This window comes from Dipteris shenzhenensis, chromosome 1 (assembly GCF_047967505.1).
Source record: "Dipteris shenzhenensis isolate YYH24624 ecotype China chromosome 1, Dip_SZ_1.0, whole genome shotgun sequence".
NCBI classification, from domain to species: domain Eukaryota; kingdom Viridiplantae; phylum Streptophyta; class Polypodiopsida; order Gleicheniales; family Dipteridaceae; genus Dipteris; species Dipteris shenzhenensis.
The window spans coordinates 70,238,076-70,259,477 of record NC_141596.1 but is presented as its reverse complement, the minus strand read 5'-3'; the positions used below and the strand labels follow the sequence as shown (position 1 = coordinate 70,259,477).

The 21,402-nt window shown below is 43.0% G+C and overlaps 1 protein-coding gene across 1 annotated transcript in view; it reads left to right on the top strand.

The window, feature by feature from the left end:
• PECT1 (phosphorylethanolamine cytidylyltransferase 1) overlaps positions 1-21,402 on the top strand; it is a 37,073-nt gene that overhangs the window by 10,091 nt on the left and 5,580 nt on the right. Inside the window, exons 4-7 of the mRNA XM_087377848.1 lie at positions 4,564-4,635; positions 8,088-8,155; positions 8,307-8,427; positions 8,571-8,636. Of these exons, the coding sequence (XP_087233974.1) occupies positions 4,564-4,635; positions 8,088-8,155; positions 8,307-8,427; positions 8,571-8,636 (327 nt within the window). The remainder of the gene's footprint in view (positions 1-4,563; positions 4,636-8,087; positions 8,156-8,306; positions 8,428-8,570; positions 8,637-21,402) is intronic.

The window sequence follows — 21,402 nt, the reverse complement described above, 5'->3', positions numbered from 1 at the left end:
TACTTTCATCCGATAAGGTTTTGTCATAGGTCCTTTGTATACCAGGCTGACTTGCACTAGGATTGTCATGACATTCGTATGAAATCTCTATCTTTATGTGATCCCTTTCAGGTATACACATTTTCCACACGGAATAATAGTCTATTTTGGATTGTATTATGGTTTCTAGCCTCATTCTCAAAAGTAATATTCTTTGTCTCTTGAGAATCCTTATCCACTCTAGAGCCACCATCACTGACTTCTTGCTAGATTTGTCCAAAATGCGTATTAGTCTTACATTGGCCTTTTTAAAGAAATCAAAAAATGCAGCATATTAACTTCACCAACCCTGCTCAAACCATGTGCTGTATTGGCAGAGGCAATTCCAATAATGGAATTTGCCTATAACAGTGCTAAACATTCAGCTATAGGATATAGTCCACTTATGTTTATGTAGGGACTGATTACCATGGGTTTTAAGAATATGAACGTACATATCGCTAAAGATTTCTTGGCTGACATTAAGAGATGTTAGTACAAGCTAAAGATTCTATCAAAAGTGCGCAAGATAGAGCAAAGTTTTATGCGGATTAGAAATGATCCCCTAGGATCCTAAGGAAGGCATGTGGGTATAACCTTATAATTCCAAAGACTTTAGGGATTGGAAACATCCAAGGATTTCCCACTAGTGTTGCGGTCCTTTTCGGCCTCATTTAAAAGATAACTAATGAAGCTTATAAGTTAGAACTCCCTTCTAATCTCAAGGTCATTCTATTTTTTACGTGAGTATACTCTAGGAGAAAACTTCGAGTTGGAGATAGTTTAGTAACTCCTAGAGAATTGATAGAGCTACACGCCTAAATTACCCATTAGCATAGGGAATTGGGATATCCACTCCTTTTTTGTAGGAAATGTTGACAGAAACGGGGGAATTGTTTGAACAAGCGAAACGGCCATTGTACAATAAAGGATGAAAGAGAATGCTAAACGGAGAATGCTAACCTTATAATTCCAAAGACTTTAGGGATTGGAAACATCCAAGGATTTCCCACTAGTGTTGCGGTCCTTTTCGGCCTCATTTGAAAGATAACTGATGCAGCTTATAAGTTAGAACTCCCTTTTAATCTCAAGGTTATTCTATTTTTTACGTGAGTATACTCTAGGAGAAAACTTTGAGCTGGAGATAGTTTAGTAACTCCTAGAGAATTGATAGAGCTACACACCTAAATTACCCATTAGCATAGGGAATCGGGATCTCGACTCCTTTTTTGCAGGAAATGTTGACAGAAACGGGGGAATTGTTTGAACAAGCGAAATGAAAAGTGGTCACTGTACAATAAAGGATGAAAGAATGCTAAACAGAGATGTGTTGAATTTGAAGATGGCAAGAAGGTATACTTGAAGCTATCTAAAGGGCAGTACTAATCGCAAGTTGGCTTACATATTTTATGGGCCCCTCATAAGGTGATTTGAAAAGTAGGTTAGGTAGCTAATGAATCGAAGTTACTTCCAACCATATCTCCATGTGTAGAATCAAGAAACAGTTGTATGCGGGAGCAATGGAAGCAAGATAAACTACAAGGAGGAGTGTCACGGGGACGTGAAGTTATGAACCGTGACTTACTTTGGCTTAGGGGGCTAGCCCAGGGGAAGAGGCACTTCCCAGAAGTCCCTAGGTGCACACACTAGGCCTACTTGCTAGGGGCAAGGCAAGGTTTAGAGGGGTCTTAAAGTTAGGCCCAAGGAAACCAATGTTTCATTGGTTAGAAGGGGTTAGGATTTTAATGTGAGGGGCAAACCAATGTTCCATTGTGAAACAAGAGAAGACATGAGACTTGGACTTCAAAGGATAAACCAAGTATGTGGTGAAGTCATCTAGAAGTATAAATAGCCCCCTTGTGATGCTGTCCATATCAAATTGCACACATCAATATGCACCAATAGTCTCATCTTTTGGAAATGAGAATTGATACATCTTGCCTAAGAAGCAACACTCACAGACATGTTTAAAAGGTGCATGCATGGGTGAAAGGTCTTTCTTCTTTCCATCGGTCGGGGTAGAAGAGGATGAGATACCAGAATAAGGCTTGGGCTTGCTAAAATTCTTGTCCCCCTTGCCTTTGCCTTTATTATCTGTGGCAAAGGCCTGATCTGCATTAATGGAAGCAACCCGGTTTTGACGACTCTACTCCTCTTGCAAGAGTAGGGAAATAAGCTGATTGAAGGTGTAATGGTTGGTGTTGCTCATGGTCACTAACCTCAACGTCATAGCAAAGCCTTGATACAGAATCAAGTAGATCATCCAATGTGGTGCACACCAACTGAGAATTTGGTACAATCTCATCGACATTGATAAGGTGTTCTCGACCTTTGTGAGATATGCATCCATTCTGTCCCCTTAATCCATCCAACTGCTTGTGCAAAATGGCAACCCTGGCCTCATTTCGAATTTGCCCATGCAGTCTTGGCTCTCTTGCAAGACTGAATGTGAGGCATAATAATGCTCTTGCTAGACATTGCAATCAAGGCATATGCCTGTGCATCCCTTTGATCTCAGCGGACTTGATCCGGCATGGGGCAATGGTAGTGGATCTAGAAGTAGTAGTAGTAGTATCACCTATAGTGGTGGTAGGGGTAGATGGCGCTTGTGCCTGAGAGACATGTTTGGTCTCGGATCTAGTAACAATACCCTAGAAATTCTTGGATACCAACAAGTCGTGCACCATATACAACCACATGGGATAGTTGGTGCCATCAAGCTTGTTCTCGGCGGAGACCATTGCAAATAAGTCATTGTTGGCCATTGTAAAATCCCCAAAAAGAAAGTGCTTTGCAGCTGTCAGCATCAAGGCTATCAGTGCAACGGGCTCACTGCTCAATATTTGACTTTAAGTATGCAAAGTCGAGTCAAAATGGCCGCAAAAACTGTGCAAATGTGGATGCTAAATAGGCTGCTCAACTCTGAGCCAAATGCAATAATGCGTCCCCAAAATTTGCCTACAGATATAGACGGACTGCAAATCTACCAGTGTCTGTCCACCAAAACTTGCACAATGGCTGCCCCAAATGTCTGCACAAATTCACTGCAATGTACTGGAAAATTAAGTCCCTAATACACAAGGGCTAATGCAAGGCAACGTGAGCAAAAGCCCCAATTTCTTGCAAGCAGAATATGAGAAATTGAAGGACAAGGCCTTACCAGGCAATCTGAGAGCAAAAACACTGCAATTTTGGCAAACGCCTCTAAATTTGGAGACGGCAAATGTGCTAAAAGAGGGCAAACTCAAGAAAAGCTGCAAATTGTGGAGAGAGCAAATGTCCCAAATCCAAGAAATTCCCCAAATGTGACTGTGCCAGTTAATGTCATTGCAAAACTGCAAAACTACTTGCAATTTGAGCAAAGGTGACCAAAAGCCTCAAATGTGAACTGTAATGTTTAAATTTGATGACAATGTGATGCCATACTGAGTAGAAACCCCCAAAAAATGAAGGCAAATTGCAAAGCACTTGCAAAGTCGTCGTATCGATAGATAACAGGGTGGCGCAGTCAAGTGTATGGATGGCTGTATGGCTGTACGGACAGCTTTAGAGATAAAGATTGCAAGTTGGAATAAAGCACCAAGGTGTCACACATGTTTGCACTAGTTTACAGCAGCGTTGGACAATGGAATGAGGGCATACGAACTCAAAAATGCTGGAAGACTGATGCAGGACATGCGCTTGAGGCAAGAGCTAACGAGCAGCGTGGGACAAGCGAAAAGTTCTATGAGAGCTACAAAGAGTTGAAACCTTAGTCGCGGGACTGGTGGCTGGGAGTTGGAAACTAGTTGCGAGCAGTAGATTGAGCTTGTAGTATACTGCTCACGGAAGCTCCACAAGCTGTCACAGGAGCTGAACTGAGCTGCTATAGTTCTAGTCCCTGAACCGGGGCGAATGGTTGAACCATATAACCAAAAGCCACTCTCACATCATGCGTTGGATCGGCTCCATTCTTCAGCCATATAGTTGTCACAAGCAGTTGTATCTTGAATGAACAGAATGTGGACTACTTTGTGATTAGCCTTCTCCTTTAGTGCTAGCCTTTGTCACAGCTGAGTCTGCCATTCACCTCCGGAGTGGTGACAGAAACTCAGTATGAAGACCTTTGTATAAATGGATGATCAAGTGTGTCTGGGTGTGTGAATTTGTATGTGAGAGAGCATATGCTCATACTATGGTTGACACCATCATTGGGTGCTGATGACATCGGTGGGGATGTCATAGTAGCTAGTCCTTACTATACGTGGTGGAATTTATGCTCTTCAACCTCGAGCGACTGTCATGAGATTGAAAGTGACACTGTGTTGTATTTTTAGAGGATGATTTTGGGCATGTTCCTGGATTCATCTACATAAATACAGTACATGTAGACCCTGCCGTAATGGACTAACTGTAAATCACTAACTGTCCTAAGTGGTGGTTTTTTTCTTTTGGCTCTAAAATATAGCATCTTATGATATGATTGATTTTTGGTGCTGTATCATTTTGGCTCTTCATGGCATACATTTTTTCGTTATGTCTCAGCAATGGCTGCACTGGATGCAGGGTCCTGGACCAGATGCTCGGATAGTTTACATGGATGGAGCTTTCGATCTTTTTCATGCAGGGCATGTGGAAGTATATTATTGACTTAAGACTATTTTTATGCTTCTTGTGTGCAATGGAGAAAGAAAGTTTGATGTCTTTGTAGGCATTTTTGTAATGCACGGCGGAATTTATAGGCACTTCTTGAAGTTTGGAAGCAGCTTCAACTCCTGTTCTGGTTTTGTGACTTTCATTGTTATCTCCTTTTTAGATTTACTCTTGAAAGTTTCTTCCTCCCAATTGACTGCTTTACTGTAGTTTTCTATATGCTGTTTTCCCTTTAGCTTGATTGGATCATGGGTGCATTTAGGGGTATGCCAAGGTTCAAGCAGGCAAAAAGTGTTAAACTGTCTTGATTTTTAACCATTGCATAAAATATGGAAAAGTAATCACATCCAACTTGGTACAGTCCTTGCTCACTTGATGAATGAGTCCCATAAATGGTACCCAGGCAGACTGTTAAGCTGGTGCCATACTTTTTCACTTGATATGTGAGTCTCACAAATGCTGGCTGTGTGGGATGTGAACTTGGTACTTTACCGATTTCTTTTTTACAAGTAAGTGTACTAAGTGTTGAATGGACTTACGAGTTTCCTGCTCGTTAGTCTCCTTTGGCGAGCCTTGGCTTGATAAGACAGCTGGCATGCGAATGCCCAAACTCTAGTATTGAAAAGCTGAGGCAATCAATAAGGGTCTTGCATATCTATTGATTGCGTACAGAGTAACTGTGTAAAAAGGCAGTAATGGCACCCCTAGATCTCATGGTTGTCTGGCCACAGAAATGGGATGCTCTATCGCAAGTAAGAGTTAGGCCTATCCACAGTGAATGCAAATTCTTTATTGATATGGGTTAGCTGCTTTTTAAATAAATTGTGGAATTTGTTAGAATTGGTGTTTCATACGAACTCCAAACAAGGTTTCAAGAGTCTACCAATTCTCTGCTGTTGTGGCCAACACATCCAAATAATGAAAATATATGGAGGGAGATGCCATGATCCATGATTTTTAGTTCTTTTATTCATATGGGGTTCAGTTGCTTGGCTTTCTCTTTCGGGGCCTCATGTCTTCTATGAGAGACATGACTTGAAACCGGCCTTGAGTGAACTAAAGGGCAGTAAACTGTAACTAGATTAGCAACCACGTCATTTACAGCCACATTGCATATCTTTCAACCACTGCATTAAGCATAAAACCACTTAGAAACAACTTTGAAAAGAATTTGGATGGAGGCTAGAGTGCCCCTGCTCAATGAAACCCAACACGGGACACCACACCAAATACCTTGGCGCCCCTTTCGGTATTTACTTAATTCCTCTGGCAATGGAAAATATTGTTCTTTCACCAAGGGCTCACCCTTGCACTCTGCTACACTAGCAGTCCACTGCACAAGCCAACACTTGGCTTCAAAACGCACCCAATTCCAGTGACCCGCTAGTACCCAACTGCTAAGGCATTTCTCACAACTGTGTCCAACCAAGAGTGGCAATGCATTCCACAAGTCCAAAACAAATGCTCAAACAGCCTCAAGGCTTGAAATGCATCTGCCAGCAGCAAAAATGGGCTGAAATGCAGCATAAGTCAGCCGTACAGCTTGGAGTAGAGTTTGTGCAACAGCAAAGGGAGCACCTTGGGATGCGTGCCAAGGAGGAGAGAGAAGAAGGGACTTTAAAATGCATCAAAATAAGCCAAAGCATGGAGCAGGTAACCTTGGGAAACGTGGAGCAGCAAAAATCACGTCAAAAATCCCGTATACCTTGAAAGGAGAGAAAGGGGCTTGCATGAGGAATTGCCATGTGGCTCCTCATTAAATTCTAACCCTTCCAAACCAATGGAACATTGTTTTGCCCCCACATTAAAGTCCTAACCTTCTCAAACTAATGAAACATTGGTTTTCCTTGGGTCCAACCTTTAGACCCCTCCTAGCCTTGCCTTGCCCCAACACTTGGGCCTAGTGGGTGCTCTATAAGTTGAACTAGGGACTTCTAGAAAGTTGACGCTTCCTCCAAGCCAGACCCCGCGGCTAGTAGGGAATTCTAGGAAGTAGACACTTCCTCTAGGCCAATCCCTCGCGGCCAAAATATCCACGGTGTCATCTAGGTATATGTTCTTGGATTCATCTAGATATTTTCACAGCTTTGAAGTTTCATAAAAGCCCTAAGGAACTTAAATTCATTGGAACTGCTTTGTAAGGCTTCTCTAATAAATGTTCCAAAGTAATTGCAGTTATTGCTTCAAGGCCATCCTACCAACGATCTATAAGCTTTGGAGAGAACTATTGAGAGAGGCTCATGTTCCAGTAGATTTGAGTTGAGAGAGGCTGAAGGAGTAGATTTAAGTTTTGTATGATTCGGTGGGAGTTTTAAAGTTTTTAGAACACCGAGTGTAGAAGAGAAGTGCACTTCAATTTTGCTTGAAGCATTTGATTTTACGAGTTTATATACTAAGATAGATGTGGAATGTTTGAAGTCATGAATAGGAAAGCTTGTTTCACAAGTTGTCGATTTTAGATACTAAAAAGATAGATGCGAAGTTTTTTGAGCTTTGTAGACAAGGAAGCAAATTGGGAAGTCCGGAAGTGCCAGTTACATGGAAGCATCAGAAACAGAGTTCTTGACTTATTTGGGATGCTGAGCTTAATGATGGAGTATTTACATGGGAGGGAAGAGCTGTAGTTTTTTTCTTCTTCCGAGACAAAAGTTTATTTGTCAAGTTTTTGTATGTGACTTATATGACATGGAGGGATCGGACTCTCGACTTCCTTACAGTAGCTTTTGCCTCAATTCTTCACATAATATGAAATGAATTCTTTGCAAAGCTGGAATCTTGGCCTGTCAAAGGGGCCTCCATGTGATCCATGAATCATGATTGCAATATTTTATCTTTTCTTGTTTTAGGTTGGTTATGCATTGGCTTATCGTTAAGCATGCACTTGCTGCTTTTATTATGCCAAAGGGTTCACATGCATCATCTCCATACTATCTTTTCGTTATCCTGCTGTTAGAATGCTTGAGGGGTTCCCTCTTTTTGTGTACAATAAGAAACTTATCGATTAAGCAGGGGTGCCTTTCACTGACTGCTACTAAATTTGCACCTTTAATTTAGGCATATTAGAGGCCTTGAATGATAACCTCAAGTTCTGTTGTATGCTGTAGGAGCTGGTCAACAGTATAATGTAGATGAAATTGTAATGCTGACGGAATTGATATGACTGTCTGTCATGTATTATAAAGGGTTTACAGTTCGAACTTTGAATTTCTGCTGTTTTGGATTGCTCTGCAGACTTGGCCATTTTAAGAACCAAAGGTGCAGGTTTTCTGCTTTTTCAGTGTCTGTCTATCACAACCTCACTCTAGAGAAAGCAGTTACTGTTGCCTTTAGTGTATCCTGTTTGTTTGCTTCATTATTGTTGGGGAAGGATGGTTTGTTTTTTGTAGTGCGTAATTTGGTCGTGGACCTTCCAAATTGAAGGTGATAGTTTCTTGCAGATACTGCGCCGGGCTAGGGAGCTTGGTGATTTTTTACTAGTTGGCATTCATACTGATCAGACTGTCAGGTATAATCTGGATGTCTGATGACGATTCTTGTTCTTTTTGTCCCCGGGTGCTGTTACTCGTTGTGTCATTCCACTTTCACAATCAGAAAATTTGCAGATGATGTAAGCTTTTCATAGTTTGATAGCTTTGATATGGTATGAATGGCCACAGTGGCAACAGGGGACCTCACCATCCCATCATGAATCTGCACGAGCGTAGTTTAAGCGTGCTAGCTTGTCGCTATGTGGATGAAGTCATAATTGGTGCACCTTGGTTCATCACAAATGATATGGTATATCTTCTCCCATTCCTATCCTCTCTCCATTTTATGCAGATCTTTTTCGCGCAATGCTTTGATAGCCAAACAAATTTCAAGATTTACGTAATGTTAAGGTTTAAAATGTCCTCGTTTTGAATTGTTGACTGTTACTACAGATAACAACTTTCAATATCTCGTTAGTAGTTCATGGTACAGTGGCTGAAAATGGGGATTTAGTGAATGTAAGTAATTTCTTAGCATTCTTCTCTCTGTCCTGCTTGTTTCAAAGACATGATACACAGTTTCTAGTCCAGTAGAATGTTTCAAGACTTTTGATCAATGCGAGCTTTTAAGGGCATTTTGATACTATTTCCGTTTTGAAATCATTAATTTTATGTTATTTACTTATCTCCTTTCTTCCATCTGAAATCCCGCTCTTGTATCTTGAAAGCTCCTTGCTGTGACTCTCAAGTTGTATGGCTGGCTGGTCCAAGCTGTTATGAAGACTGTTTGGTATTGAGGACACGTATGGCGCTCGTAGCATTTTGCTAGCTCTTAATGTCGATTTGTTTTCTACTATAATACTATTTTAGAAGATAGATGAATTTGACCTTTAGAGTTTAGGTACTATGATTAATATTGACAGAAGCATGTAAACTATACAAAGAATCAAGAAAATCTAACTTTGGTCAACCATGTTATCCGAAGTAGTCAAACCATATATTAAATTGGCCTTATATAACTCCCTTTCGTGACTAAATAGCAAAACTTAAACATGTTGAATGGTTGAACTGTTAGAAGTAGAGGCCTAATTGCTGAACCTCAGGAAACTCTTTCCAAGCACTTGTGCACACGCAAATTGAAAACCTCACTTAGAGAATGTACAGCAGAGAGAAGACAAGGAGAACTCATAACCTCTCAGACAGATGTAGGAAACTCTTTTGAAACATGTATGCACTCACAAATTGAAAACCTCACTCAGAGATTGTACATCAAGAGAGAAGAGAAGGAGAACTAAGACTTTATTCATCCACGAAAACCTGCCCACAAAAGAGCTGAACACATCGAGCAGAGGTGCTGGGCAAAACTGCAATCAAGTATGTGTAACATGCAACCATAATCTGATTGTGTAATCACAGTTAACTGGCTATCGATAGAGGGAGTATGACTAGAGGAGGATGAGGTGGACGAGGTGGCTGTGCCCTCATCCATCCCATTTTGGATGATCGCCTTATCAGAAACCTTTTCCACTTTAACTGCACCCTTGTCGGTTGCCTCTCGAGGCCGAGATGTACTAGCCTTATCTCTTTTTGCCTGCTTACAAAGTTCCTTACTAAAGGTTCTTGCCTAGGCCCTTGTTCTCACATTCAAGGATACCAAAGACACGTGGCCTCTTTCTACACCCATCAAATCAATGCTGGCTTTAGGGTCGGTGGTAGCTCTACTTGTAAAGATGATCCACTCCACACCTAGAGCACAACGGTGCACCTGAATTGGTTGTGGTTGTTGCTGGCATGGCTTGGTCTTCGAGAGAGCACAGAAACACGCTTTTGAAGAGTACATTGTGCACACTTATAGCAGACGCAAAGACTTGAGAGGCAACGCCGACCGATACTAAGACCTTGATGCTGTCTACACTGACAATGTAGGAGTGGATATGTAGGAGGGCTGAAGGGGCTGGAGTGGATATGTAGGAGGGCTGAAGGAGAGAGGACTGAATGAGGAAAAGAGGGCTGGCAAGGGGCCCTTATATAGGGCTGGCTGGGCCAACCAGCCTACTGCAAATAGCCAACTCAGTTGGCTGTTTTACAGCCTGGTTGGCTCAGCTCCATCCTATAAACCCCCCCCCTCGTTCATTTGCCAGGGAACCATTTGGGCAGCCTTTGCAGGCTGCCTTCCCTACTTGCCGTGGGTCATCCTGATCAGCCTTTGGGCCCCCTTTGGGGCTCCTAACCTATAACTAAACTCTACGATGGAAATACCATCCTACTGTTCTCCAGTGGGTACTAGTGAACAAGACTTGACTGTCTGACTTGACCTAAGGCTTAGAGACTGACTTATGTAGCTTGTGCCTGACTGTCCCTTCACAAAGGGGTCACATCATATGGCAAAATCTCCTACTAGGGAACTATTACACACTTGTCGATGTAGCCAGTGTGTCACCTTGCACCCAAATGCAGGGGTGCTTGTGACAGTATGATTCCAATGCTAGGCCCTCAGCGATAGAATGGTTCTACACACTTCTCAGGTCCAAGCTGCCTATTTGGCGAAGGCCTCAGTGTTTCAATAGAGTGTGGAGGAAAGGAGGCTATGTATAGGCAGTGGGGAGGGCCTGGAGCCTTGCAAAAAAGATGGCCGAATTTAGCTCCTGCTTTACCTGCGATCAGTTGCTGCTGGATCTGCCATGTTTACCAACGGGATTTGGCCGAATTTATGCGATCAGTTGTTGATGGAGGTGTCTACTGCCAGGCCTATAAATAGGCCCAGTCAGTAATAGTCTTCATGCTTGTTAGGTTGTCCTCTACCACGCATATTTGTCCCGAACCATCATGGCTCTCTTGTTTCATCATCACATGCAGCCAGTCCTCCAATCCATCGCAGAGAGGTGCACAATACCTAACCCTAGGTAACCCTTACCGTTTGTCCTCCTCATATGGGGCCTCACAAGTGGATCAATGACTTCTAACATGAACTTGGTTACCAAGATCAACCCAAATGAGCTTCAGGTGACGTTGCCAAACTTGGTTAAACTAAGTTGGACAGATTTCACTTAGTAGATAAATGTGTCCTGTGCAATGAGAATGTTTAGGCATGGTTAGAATAGGGCGAACCGGTTGTGTTCCTCACTCATATACGGTGTAGGTGCACATGTCCATAAAAGGTTGGATTCGCCAAAATGATAACGAAGGCCAAAATGTGATTAATTTACCATTCTGGGTTGGTACTAATGTGGGTGTATATGAGTGCTGGATAATATGAAAGAAGATTGCAAGCTTGTGAAAACATGATTTTCTACTCTTATCTTTGTGTGATTAATTTACCATTCTGGGTTGGTACTAATGTGGGTGTATATGAGTGCTGGATAATATGAAAGAAGATTGCAAGCTTGTGAAAACATGATTTTCTTTACTTATGTTCAAGTAGGCACTATTTAGCTTATTAGTATATATTTCATGTTCAGTTTGCGGTTTTTCTTTCCTAAATAATGGTTTGTTATAACGGAATAACCTTGTCATGGCAAGCCTATAGTCTATGCTTTTGAGGAGACAGCTTGATGCTCGAGCGATCTAGCTCCCGTTGCTCCCTGGCTGCTGTTGGGTGTTGGAAGCAATGGAAGCTAAAAAATGAAAGCACAATGGAGAAAAACGAGATGCTGTAATAGATTGCTGTAAAACTGAAGTGTGGAGGCTCAAGGGAGAGCCAACATAACAAAACCCTAGGGCTAACTGTCCTAACTAGACTAAGGGTCCTATCAGGAGGTTGGGAAACATAGACTTCTTCCTGTAAATGCCCAGGAAGGAAAGCTGTCTTAATATCAAGCTGATGTATCTGCCAATGAAAGTGGGCAGCAAAGGCAATAACAATGCGAATGGTAGTGATCCTGAAAGTGGGAGCAAAAGTCTCCTCAAAGTCAATGCCATGCTGTTGAGCATAGCCCTTAGCAACAAGACGGGCTTTGTAACGGTCCACTGAACTATTAACTTTCCATTTGATCTTGTAAACTCACTTAGTTCCAATGGCATTCTTGCCATAAGGCAAATCACACAACTCCCAAGTGTCGTTGTGATGGATAGAATCCAATTCAGCTTGCATGGCCTTCATCCAACAATCATTCTGAAAGGCGTCTTGATGACATAAGGGCTCTTCTCGTACGGGCTGGCAGAGGAGTATCTTGTTTGCTGTCTTTTAATGTGTCAAGGAGCCAACGGGGTGCCTTTTTGGGCTCCTGAATTTCTGCTCTTTCTTGGTCAAGAGCCTTGTGCAAATGATCCTGATCAATGATAGGCATATCAGGCTGAATTTCTGGCTGCACATGTGGCTGCAAATGAACAAGAGATGGAGGAGGTACAACCTCAGATGGAACATCATCCCGAGCATCGGATGTAAACAAATGCATCAAGCTGTCAAATATGTCTAGGGCATCAACAACGGGCTGTTTTTACCAGTCCAGCAAAGGTATAGTGGAAGATTCATCAAACACAACATCCCGGCTGACAAAACACTTGCCCGTGCGGGGCTGATATAGCTTATAGCCCCTGCTCTGTGAACTATACCCAAGAAAAATTCATTTAACAGCTTTATCATCCAACTTAGTGCGTTTTTGTGAAGGCACATGAGCATAAGCTAGGCATCCGAAAGTCCTCATGTGAGAAATGCGAGGCTTACGACCCATCCAAGCCTCATAAGGTGTGATAGTCTGCAATGCCTTTGTAGAACATCTATTCAAGATGTAATTTCCCCACATGACCGCATCCAACCACAACTTATTAGGCAAATGTTTGCCTTTCAACATGCATTTGGCCATTCCCATCATTGATCTATTCTTCCGCTCAGCCACGGGATTCTGTTGAGGAGTATAAGGCACCGTGCATTGATGATTAATGCCACGGGAAGCCAAAAAAATAGAAACTCCTTCGACATGTATTCACCCCCCCCTGTCTGTATTAATGTGAGCAATGTGCAGCCCACTCTCATTCTCGGCCAAGGCAATAAAGTGCTTGAAGCATGAAGAAACATAAGAGTTTGATTTCAATGCGAAAATCCAAGTGTACCTGGTGAAATCATCAATAAAAGTAACAGAATAGTAGAATCCCCCAAGAGTTGCAACCCTCATGGATCCACAAACATCACTATGAACCAGATAAAGCTTGCGTGAAGCACCAACTCTCCCATCCTTGGGAAACACAGCACGGTGCATCTTACCAAGTAAGCATGGTTCACAAACATGTTTGGTAGGCATATGCATTTTGGGAAGATCCACAATCATATCTTCCTTATATAACTTCACTAGGGCTCCAAAATTAAGGTGTCCAAACCTCTCATGCCACAAATGAGTATCTGCCATGGTAGAATTAATAGCAAAGGCATGTGCATTGGCAAGTGCAGCATCATCATCAGAAAATCTGTCATAAGCATCAAGTTGATAAAGACGTCTAGACAATGTGCTAGTCAAAACCATGGTAAAGGCATGTGTAGCATCATACACTGCACACCTCACACTATAAAAAAGAACCTGAAAGCCATATGTAGCAATGGCTGAAATAGAAATGAGGTTCTTACGAAGGCCTGGAACATAAAGCACATGCTCTAGAGTGACAATACCACCAAAGACAGAAGTAAGAGCAACTTGCCCAATACCTTTCACAGTATATGATGCATTATTGGCACATGTGACACTGCCCCCCTTAGATGGAAGCTCCAATGAGCTGAATAACTTCCTGCAAGAAGTGATGTGCTTGCTAGTACCATACCACCGTCATCAAGCTTTAAATCTTTCAACTGCTTGTGGAGATAGGCAACCCTCGCCTCATTTCGGACCTGATACAAAGATGCAAGCTGATCCCATGCTTGCTTAGCTGTCTTGCAAGACCGAATATGAGGGATAATAACCCGTTTCACTGAAAGAGCAATCAAGGCATGTGCTTTGGCATCACGACCATCCCACTGAATTTGCTCCTGTGAAGGAGGCAAAGCACCTGGAGCAGGAGGTGCATGTGTCCTAGCAGTAGCACTAGAACCATCACTTGAAGACCCATCACCTGAAGAAGCAGAGGCTGTAGGTGTAGCACCAGTAACAGTGCGTGTAGGTCTGGCCTCAGAATCTGAAACAATATGCGATAGACTCTTGGCAACTAAAACATGTCCCATTTGTAGGATCGGTGAATAGAAAGAGAGAGTGCAGGTGGCAAAGAGTCGATAGAGTCTTAGCCGTCACGTCAACTAGAATAGATAAAAATATGAAGCATACAAAGTACTTGTACCTAGACCTAGGACTAAGTGTCCTAGGTGTCACATAGGACTAAGTGTCCTATGTGGCCTAAAAGGCACTAACACTATAAGTGCCTATATTTATGCCTACAAGACACATACCATGGCCTATAGGGCATCGCTAGAACCACCAAGAGATGGCCTACACCATCATGCATGACCACATGGGGTAATTGGTGCCATCAAGCTTGTCATCGGCCCCGATCAGCCCAAACGAATCATCTTTGCCACCAGACATGGTGCTGAAATACAAGACAAGTGCATTAACTGGCAAAGCAAATGAGAGAAAGGCAACCTCTCAGAGTACCAAAAATCTGCCCAAGCTTCAAAGCTTATGCCTGTAAAAGACTCTGCTGTCCCAGGGTGTACCTGTTGCAAGAAAAATCCCCAAAGACAACACGAAGCCTTTCCAAAATGCAAATGAAGCAGAAATTGGAAAGAGCCAATGCAACAACGGCTTACCCAATGATGTACAGCAATGACAGGCTTTGAAAGCGAGCAAATGAGAGGTGGTAATGAGAATTACAGCAAAAGAAGTGCTCCCACGAGGAGGAGAGCACGTAGAAATGGAGAGAGAGAGATCCAATGGAAGGAAACTCGTAGCGCGAGGCAAAGGGATGCCAAATGAGGAGGGAAGGGCTCAAAGAGAAGTCTCCGGATCAATTCAGCACGTTAACCTAGATGGTACATAAACTAACTGTACCAATAGTCATAACTGACTATAACTAGGCCTACAAGGTTCATACCAAGGTATAAGTGGCATCTATGGATAGTCCATGATATAGCCTACAGCTGCTCCCGTTGCCCACCCTTCCCGCCTTCTCTCTCCTCCCCTTAGCCCCTTCCGCCTCCACCCTTCCCGCCATCCCTCGCCTCCGCCTCCTTCCCCACCTCCATCCTACCTCCATCATGTCTTCACATCCATCCTGCCTTCACCTCTCTCCCCGCCTTCACCTCCGTTTCCTTCCTTGCGTCCATCTCCGTCGCCCCTCCGTCTCCTGCTCTACCTCCTTCCCGCCCTTTCTGTGTCTCCATTCCCGACTCCCTCCCGTTGCTATCTTCGCCTTGCCTCCCCCCGTTGCCTCCCTGCTTCTTTCTCGCCTCCCTTCTAGCCTCCTCCTCCCGCTTTCTCCATCCCTTCTTGCCTCATCTCCTCTTCCTCATCCCCCCCGCCCCCCTCCCCCCCCCCCCCCCCCCCCTTCATCTCCTTCATTCCTCTTCTTTCTTTGCAACATGAGCATTTGTGTTTGTTAGGAGGAGGAAGATCTTGGTGGTGACCATTGGTCTGGCCAATGGGGCTCTATGGTAGCACCCTCGAATCCCACAGTCGTTAAGGTCCTTCTTTCTTCAGTCGACAAGCAACAGGTACAGCAAGTAGTTCAGTCCCTCTAAGACAAGGCGATCGTGGGTAGAATTGTGGGTCTCACACCCAAAAGGCGACGGGTGCGAGAGTGGATCCAAGCAAGCTTGGCACTAGAGGGTGACTGCATTTAGGAGGTCACTATGTATGGAAGAGGCGTCTTCCTCATAGTTGCAAGAAACGGCCGTTTCTTGCCAGAAAATGAAAACGGCGAAACGGAAATGGCGTTCCTTGAAGAACCGCCGTTTCGTAATACCTTTTTTTTCTTCTTTTTTTTTGGTGGTTTTGCGTAGGGGGGGTTGTTTTGTTGTTGTTGCTGTTTAGTTGGGGGTGGTTGGCTCTCTTTTGATTAAATTGTTTTTTTCCCTCTTTTAATTAAAACGTTTTTTGTTGATTCGTCTCCTCTTGTCGTCGTTTCTGTCGTCTCGTGTGCTACTGCTCTCCATCCTGCTGCTCTCCAGCCTCTCCATCTTTGATTCCTGGGCCATGGCACCCGCAGCCTGCTCTCCTCTCCATCGCTCCATTCTGCAGGTTGCCCTCCACCCTATAGGCTGCAGCCTGCTCTCCATCCTCTCCATCCTGCAAGTTGGCAGTTGCTCTCCATCCTTAGCCTGCTCTCCATCCCTCCACTACCTCTCCTCTCTTACCTCTCCATCCTCCTTTTACCTCTCATCCTCCTCCTCCGGCTCCTTCTACCTCTCCATCCTCTTTCATCTCCCCATCCTCCTTCTACCTCTCCATTCTTTCTTACCTCTCCATCCTCCAGGCTCCCTCTCACCTCTCCACCCTCCCTCTCAAACTTCGGATTGTGATAACTTTAAACTTGTTAGAACTTGGAACTTAGAACTTAGTTCATGACACATGTTGATTCTTGAAGCATCATTCATGGATAATAGATGATACGAGATAGACCAATCATCATAGGAATTTAGAATCATAGAAGCATGCATGATGTTTAATTATAGATAATTGTATTATGTATGATTTACACTCTATTGATAATTATATTATGCATAAAAAATAAATTTTTATACATAAATTGTATCATATTGCCGTTTCTTCCGTTTTCGTTTTGGTGGGGGTTGGAAACTCCGTTTCTTTCGTTTCTTCCGTTATTGTTTCGACTGGCAACTATGGTCTTCCTCATCCAACCGAGCCCTCTTGATACTGCTTGGACACTTGTGGAGCAGAGCCCCATTCTTCTTGGCCCGTATATGGTGTACCTCTTCCCTTGGTACCATGGCTTTATAGTGGAGGACATGGACATCACACACCATGTTTTTTGTTTTTCGGTTACGCTCCTAAAGGAATATAGAGCCATCCTCCCCTCCATTGGTTGAGCATTTGGTATTGTGCTGGAGTATTCGCCAGATTGATGCTTGCATATGCACAATTTTGTCTCAGCTATGACGTAAGCTTGTGAACAGGATGATTAAATGCATTTTTATTGGTTATAACTTAGAAATCGGAGGGTATCAATTATGCCAACCTAGCACAAGCAAGGTTATCATCAGCAGAGATGATCTCTTTGCTGAAAACTCTGTCATGCCGTCACTGGAGTTTTGAAAATAGCCAACCATTGTTGCTTCCGATGTCTTTGATACCTTGCTTCCCTTGTTCAAGTTTGCATGAGATTCTGACAAGTTTGTGGTGACTCCAACTCAGCCACAAGCATGTGCTTTACAACAAAAAAAATGGATCTGATTTTCAGCCTGATTGCCTCACATTGATCATGCTTAGATGGTTCGTAAGACGCATTAAGCGATAGTAAACAAGTTGAGTCTCTGTCTGATCGCACGAGGGCAGACTCATGTCACTTGCAGGGACACTGAGTGGAGGTTGTATTGATTGCTACCTTAACTACTATGTCACAAGGGTGCTTTTGAGAGCAAATATTGGATGGATGCTATGAAATCCAAACTAGATTCAATTCATTAAATGGCACTTGGAAGTTGTGTGACTTGCCTAAAGGCAAGCGTGTTACAGGCACAATATGGATATACAAATTGGGTCGATGTTAGTGTTGACCGCTACAGAGCTTGCTTTGCTGCAAAAGACTATGGTCAACAGCAAGGTATTGATTTTGAGAAAATATATGCACCCCGTCACTCATTACTACCATTAGGTACGTCTTGCCATAGCAGCCCATCATCATTGACAAGTGTAGCAGCTTGACATCAAAACTGTCTACCTTCATGGAGATTTGTAAAAGGAGATTTATCTTTCTCAGCCTCTTGGTTTTGAAGTCAAAGGTATGCCACTTGCACAATGTACCACATGGTTTGAAGCATAGTCGCATGAAAGCTCGTTTCGTCCTTTTCGAAACCTTGAAACGCGAAACAGACGGAAGATTTGAAAATAAGACGAAATACTCTCAACGAAACCTTTGTTTCGCCCAAATCAAAACACACGTTTTGGCTTTGTTAACATAGAGTACATCTTTCACCAATCATTTCGTACTAGTGAAATTGTTCATAGGGACAATGCCTTTCCCTTGAACTGGATTCGGTGTGTTATCTGCAATGTAGAGAACGGTCTTTTGTCCTTCGAATGGTTACATCTTTGTGAACCATTCCTGATGTTTTGTCATATGAGATGATACATTGTTGTCGATGTACCAAGGATCTTGATCCGCTTGGTCGACTTGATAACTGTATTTCCCATTTGAATTGCAATCAATGTCAATATAGACTGTCTCAGTCTTTTGCATATCCTCGCTTGTAAGGAACATATTCTCAGGTTCATTGGCATAATATGACTGTGACTTGAATGTCCATCACGATGATTTCCTCTTCCTCGTAAATTCTCTCGATTGTTGCTGGATTAACCGTCTTGGTCGTACTACTTGCGGTAATCTCTTTCATAGTGTCCAAACTTATGAGAGTAATTGCACTGAATGTTTGACACGTTGGTGGATGCATTCTCTTGTCCTTGAAATCTTCCTCGAGTGGAATGATTTTCTTTTAGTTGATGCTGATATTTCTCGAAAATTCTCTCGATTGTCGCTGCATTGATCGCCTTGGTCGTATTGCTTCTTGCGGTAATCTCTTTCATAGTGTCCAATCTTATGATAGTAATTGCATTGAATGTTTGACACGTTGGTGGATGCATTCCCTCGTCCTTGAAATCTTTTTTGATTGGAATGATTTCCTCTTTGTTGATGCTGATGTTGCTGATGCTGATTTTGACTTTGATGTTGACTTTGTTGTTGATGATGATCACTTCGCTACAATGATCTACCTCTGCCTTTGTCTGTCTCTGTCTCTGCTTCTATCTGAAGCTGTGAATGCTTAATCATTGGAATGACCTTTGCGTGCGTGAATGGCTTGGTTCTTGATCATTGGAATGTGAAGCTGTGAATGCTTAATCATTGGAATGTGAAGCTGTGAATGCTTAATCATTGGAATGACCTTTGCGTGCGTGAATGGCTTGGGTCTTGATCATTGGAATGACCTTTGCGTGCGCGAATGGCTTGCGTTGGATGGCAATACTCTAGACTAGATTCTCATATCCCTCTCCTAGTCCATTCAGGATGACTTGAACCATTTTTGCGGGATTCATGGTCTCTCCTGCTGCTGCGAGTTGATTGTTGTAATCCTTGATCCTGAGTGCGTAAGCATGACCGATTTCATTGCTGTTGCGAAAACTTTGGTTGATCTGGTTTCTCAGTGTGAGAATTTTGCTGCTGCGAGTTGATTGTTGTAATCCTTGATCCTGAGTGCGTAAGCATGATCGATTTCATTGCTGTTGCGGAAACTTTGGTTGATCCGGTTTCTCAGTGTGAGAATCCTGGAAGTGTTCTTGGACTCATAGAGAGCTGCGAACATATCTCATGCTTCTTTTGATGTCTTGACTGTGTTAAGTTGTCCTAGCATGACATCTTGTACATTCTGCTTGATCAGAGAATATGCATACTTGTTTTTCTTATCACATTCTGCTTGTGCTCGGGTAATGACATGATTTGCTCTACTGGTGCAGTCATTGTTAGTGTAGCTGGAGATCTTGTTGCTGGTGATGTGACAATAGGTGGAGTAGAGCTACCGATGGTTGGACCATCCAATGGTCTAGGTGTAGATCCATCGACATACTCCCATTTGTCTTGAAGTACAAGAATGGTCTTCATTCAGTATTTCCATGTGCTGTAATTGCAGTTGTCTAGCTTAGCAAATGCCTCTAGAAGTCGTAGACATGGTGTAAGAAATGTACTCAAAGTGTCTGAAAAATCACTGTTTGAATCAATTGCAAAACAGTGATTGTATCAAGTGAAATCTGAACAGTCAGTGAAGATAGAACTGCAATATATAATCCAATCTGTTACAAGACTTGTGGCAAATGATGCTAGGAATAGCCAAGAGGCTTTACAAGGCTTGAAATGATGTGCACAATGCCGGAAAATAGCCAAATAGGCTTTACAATAATGGCATGTTTATGTGAAATCAAGTCATGTGCTATCTATTCATTGAACAATCGGTTTGAACACTATGAAGACTACTCACTGAATCGTGGAACGTCAGGTTTTAGATAATGTGATGATGTGAAATCGCATGTGAGCCTTGGGATTGACTTTGAGTAGAAAATATTTAGGAATTTTTTGACATGGCTTCGATTGGCTGCTTTGGAGTTCTCTCCGCTATGGATGATCTAATCTACTTTGAACTAGATCTAGACCAACCGTAGAGCGATGAAAAATCAACAAATAATTCATTTTCTTTGTTCGTTTTAGGTGCTGGGTCAGATGCGTCGATGTAGAGGTTGATGTGCGTGAAGGAAGTGAATTTGTTGGCCAGGCTCAAAAGAGTGTGAAACTTGCATGATGTGATGAGCGCGTAGATCAACTGTCGAGAGCGATGAAAAAGCAGTAAATAATTCATTTTCTTTGTTTGTTTTAGGTGTTGGGTCAGATGCATCGATGTAGAGGTTGATGTGCGTGAAGAAAGTGAATTTGTCGGTGAGGCTCAAAAGTGTGTGAAGATGGTGTGATGTGACGAGCGCGTAGAGCACTAAAAATTGAGCATTTTTTCTTTTGGGAGCGTCGCGAGGCTAAAAAGTATGTGAAACTTGCGTGATGTGACGAGTGCGTAGAGCACGAAAAATCGAGCGTTTTTTCTTTTGGGATCACTCTCAAATTCTTCCTGGATCAAAGAGATATGATTTGTTCTAGGTGGAGGGAAAAAAGGGTGCAAATGTGCTCAGTGATGATGTGGCACTCAGGGGGTCACATGCAGTGACTGTGCCTAGCAAGGGGTGTGCTTGTGAAGCTTTGTGTTGAGGTGGCAGATGGGTTCACATGCAGTGTGAATAATGTGCCTGCAAAGGGGTTTGTGTGTCTGGCAGGGGACAATGCCATGTGGCAATGATGATGTGACAATGCTGATTGGGCACTGATGAGTTAGTTGATGAAGTTGCATTGACTGTAGTTGACGTAATTGATGATGTGACGTGGATAACGTGGTTGATGATGTGTCGTGGATGACGTGATCAGTGACATGTCGTTGATGACGTGGCCAATGATGTGGCAGATGGGACTCGAGGTGTTGACGTGGCACTTGTTGAGGTGGTAGATAGGGTGGTACGTGGTACCTTTTTGACCAAGTCTAGGTGAGGTGACCCTGGAGTGGTAAACAGTGCGCCACGTCTCTTTTTTTAACCACACCCTTGGA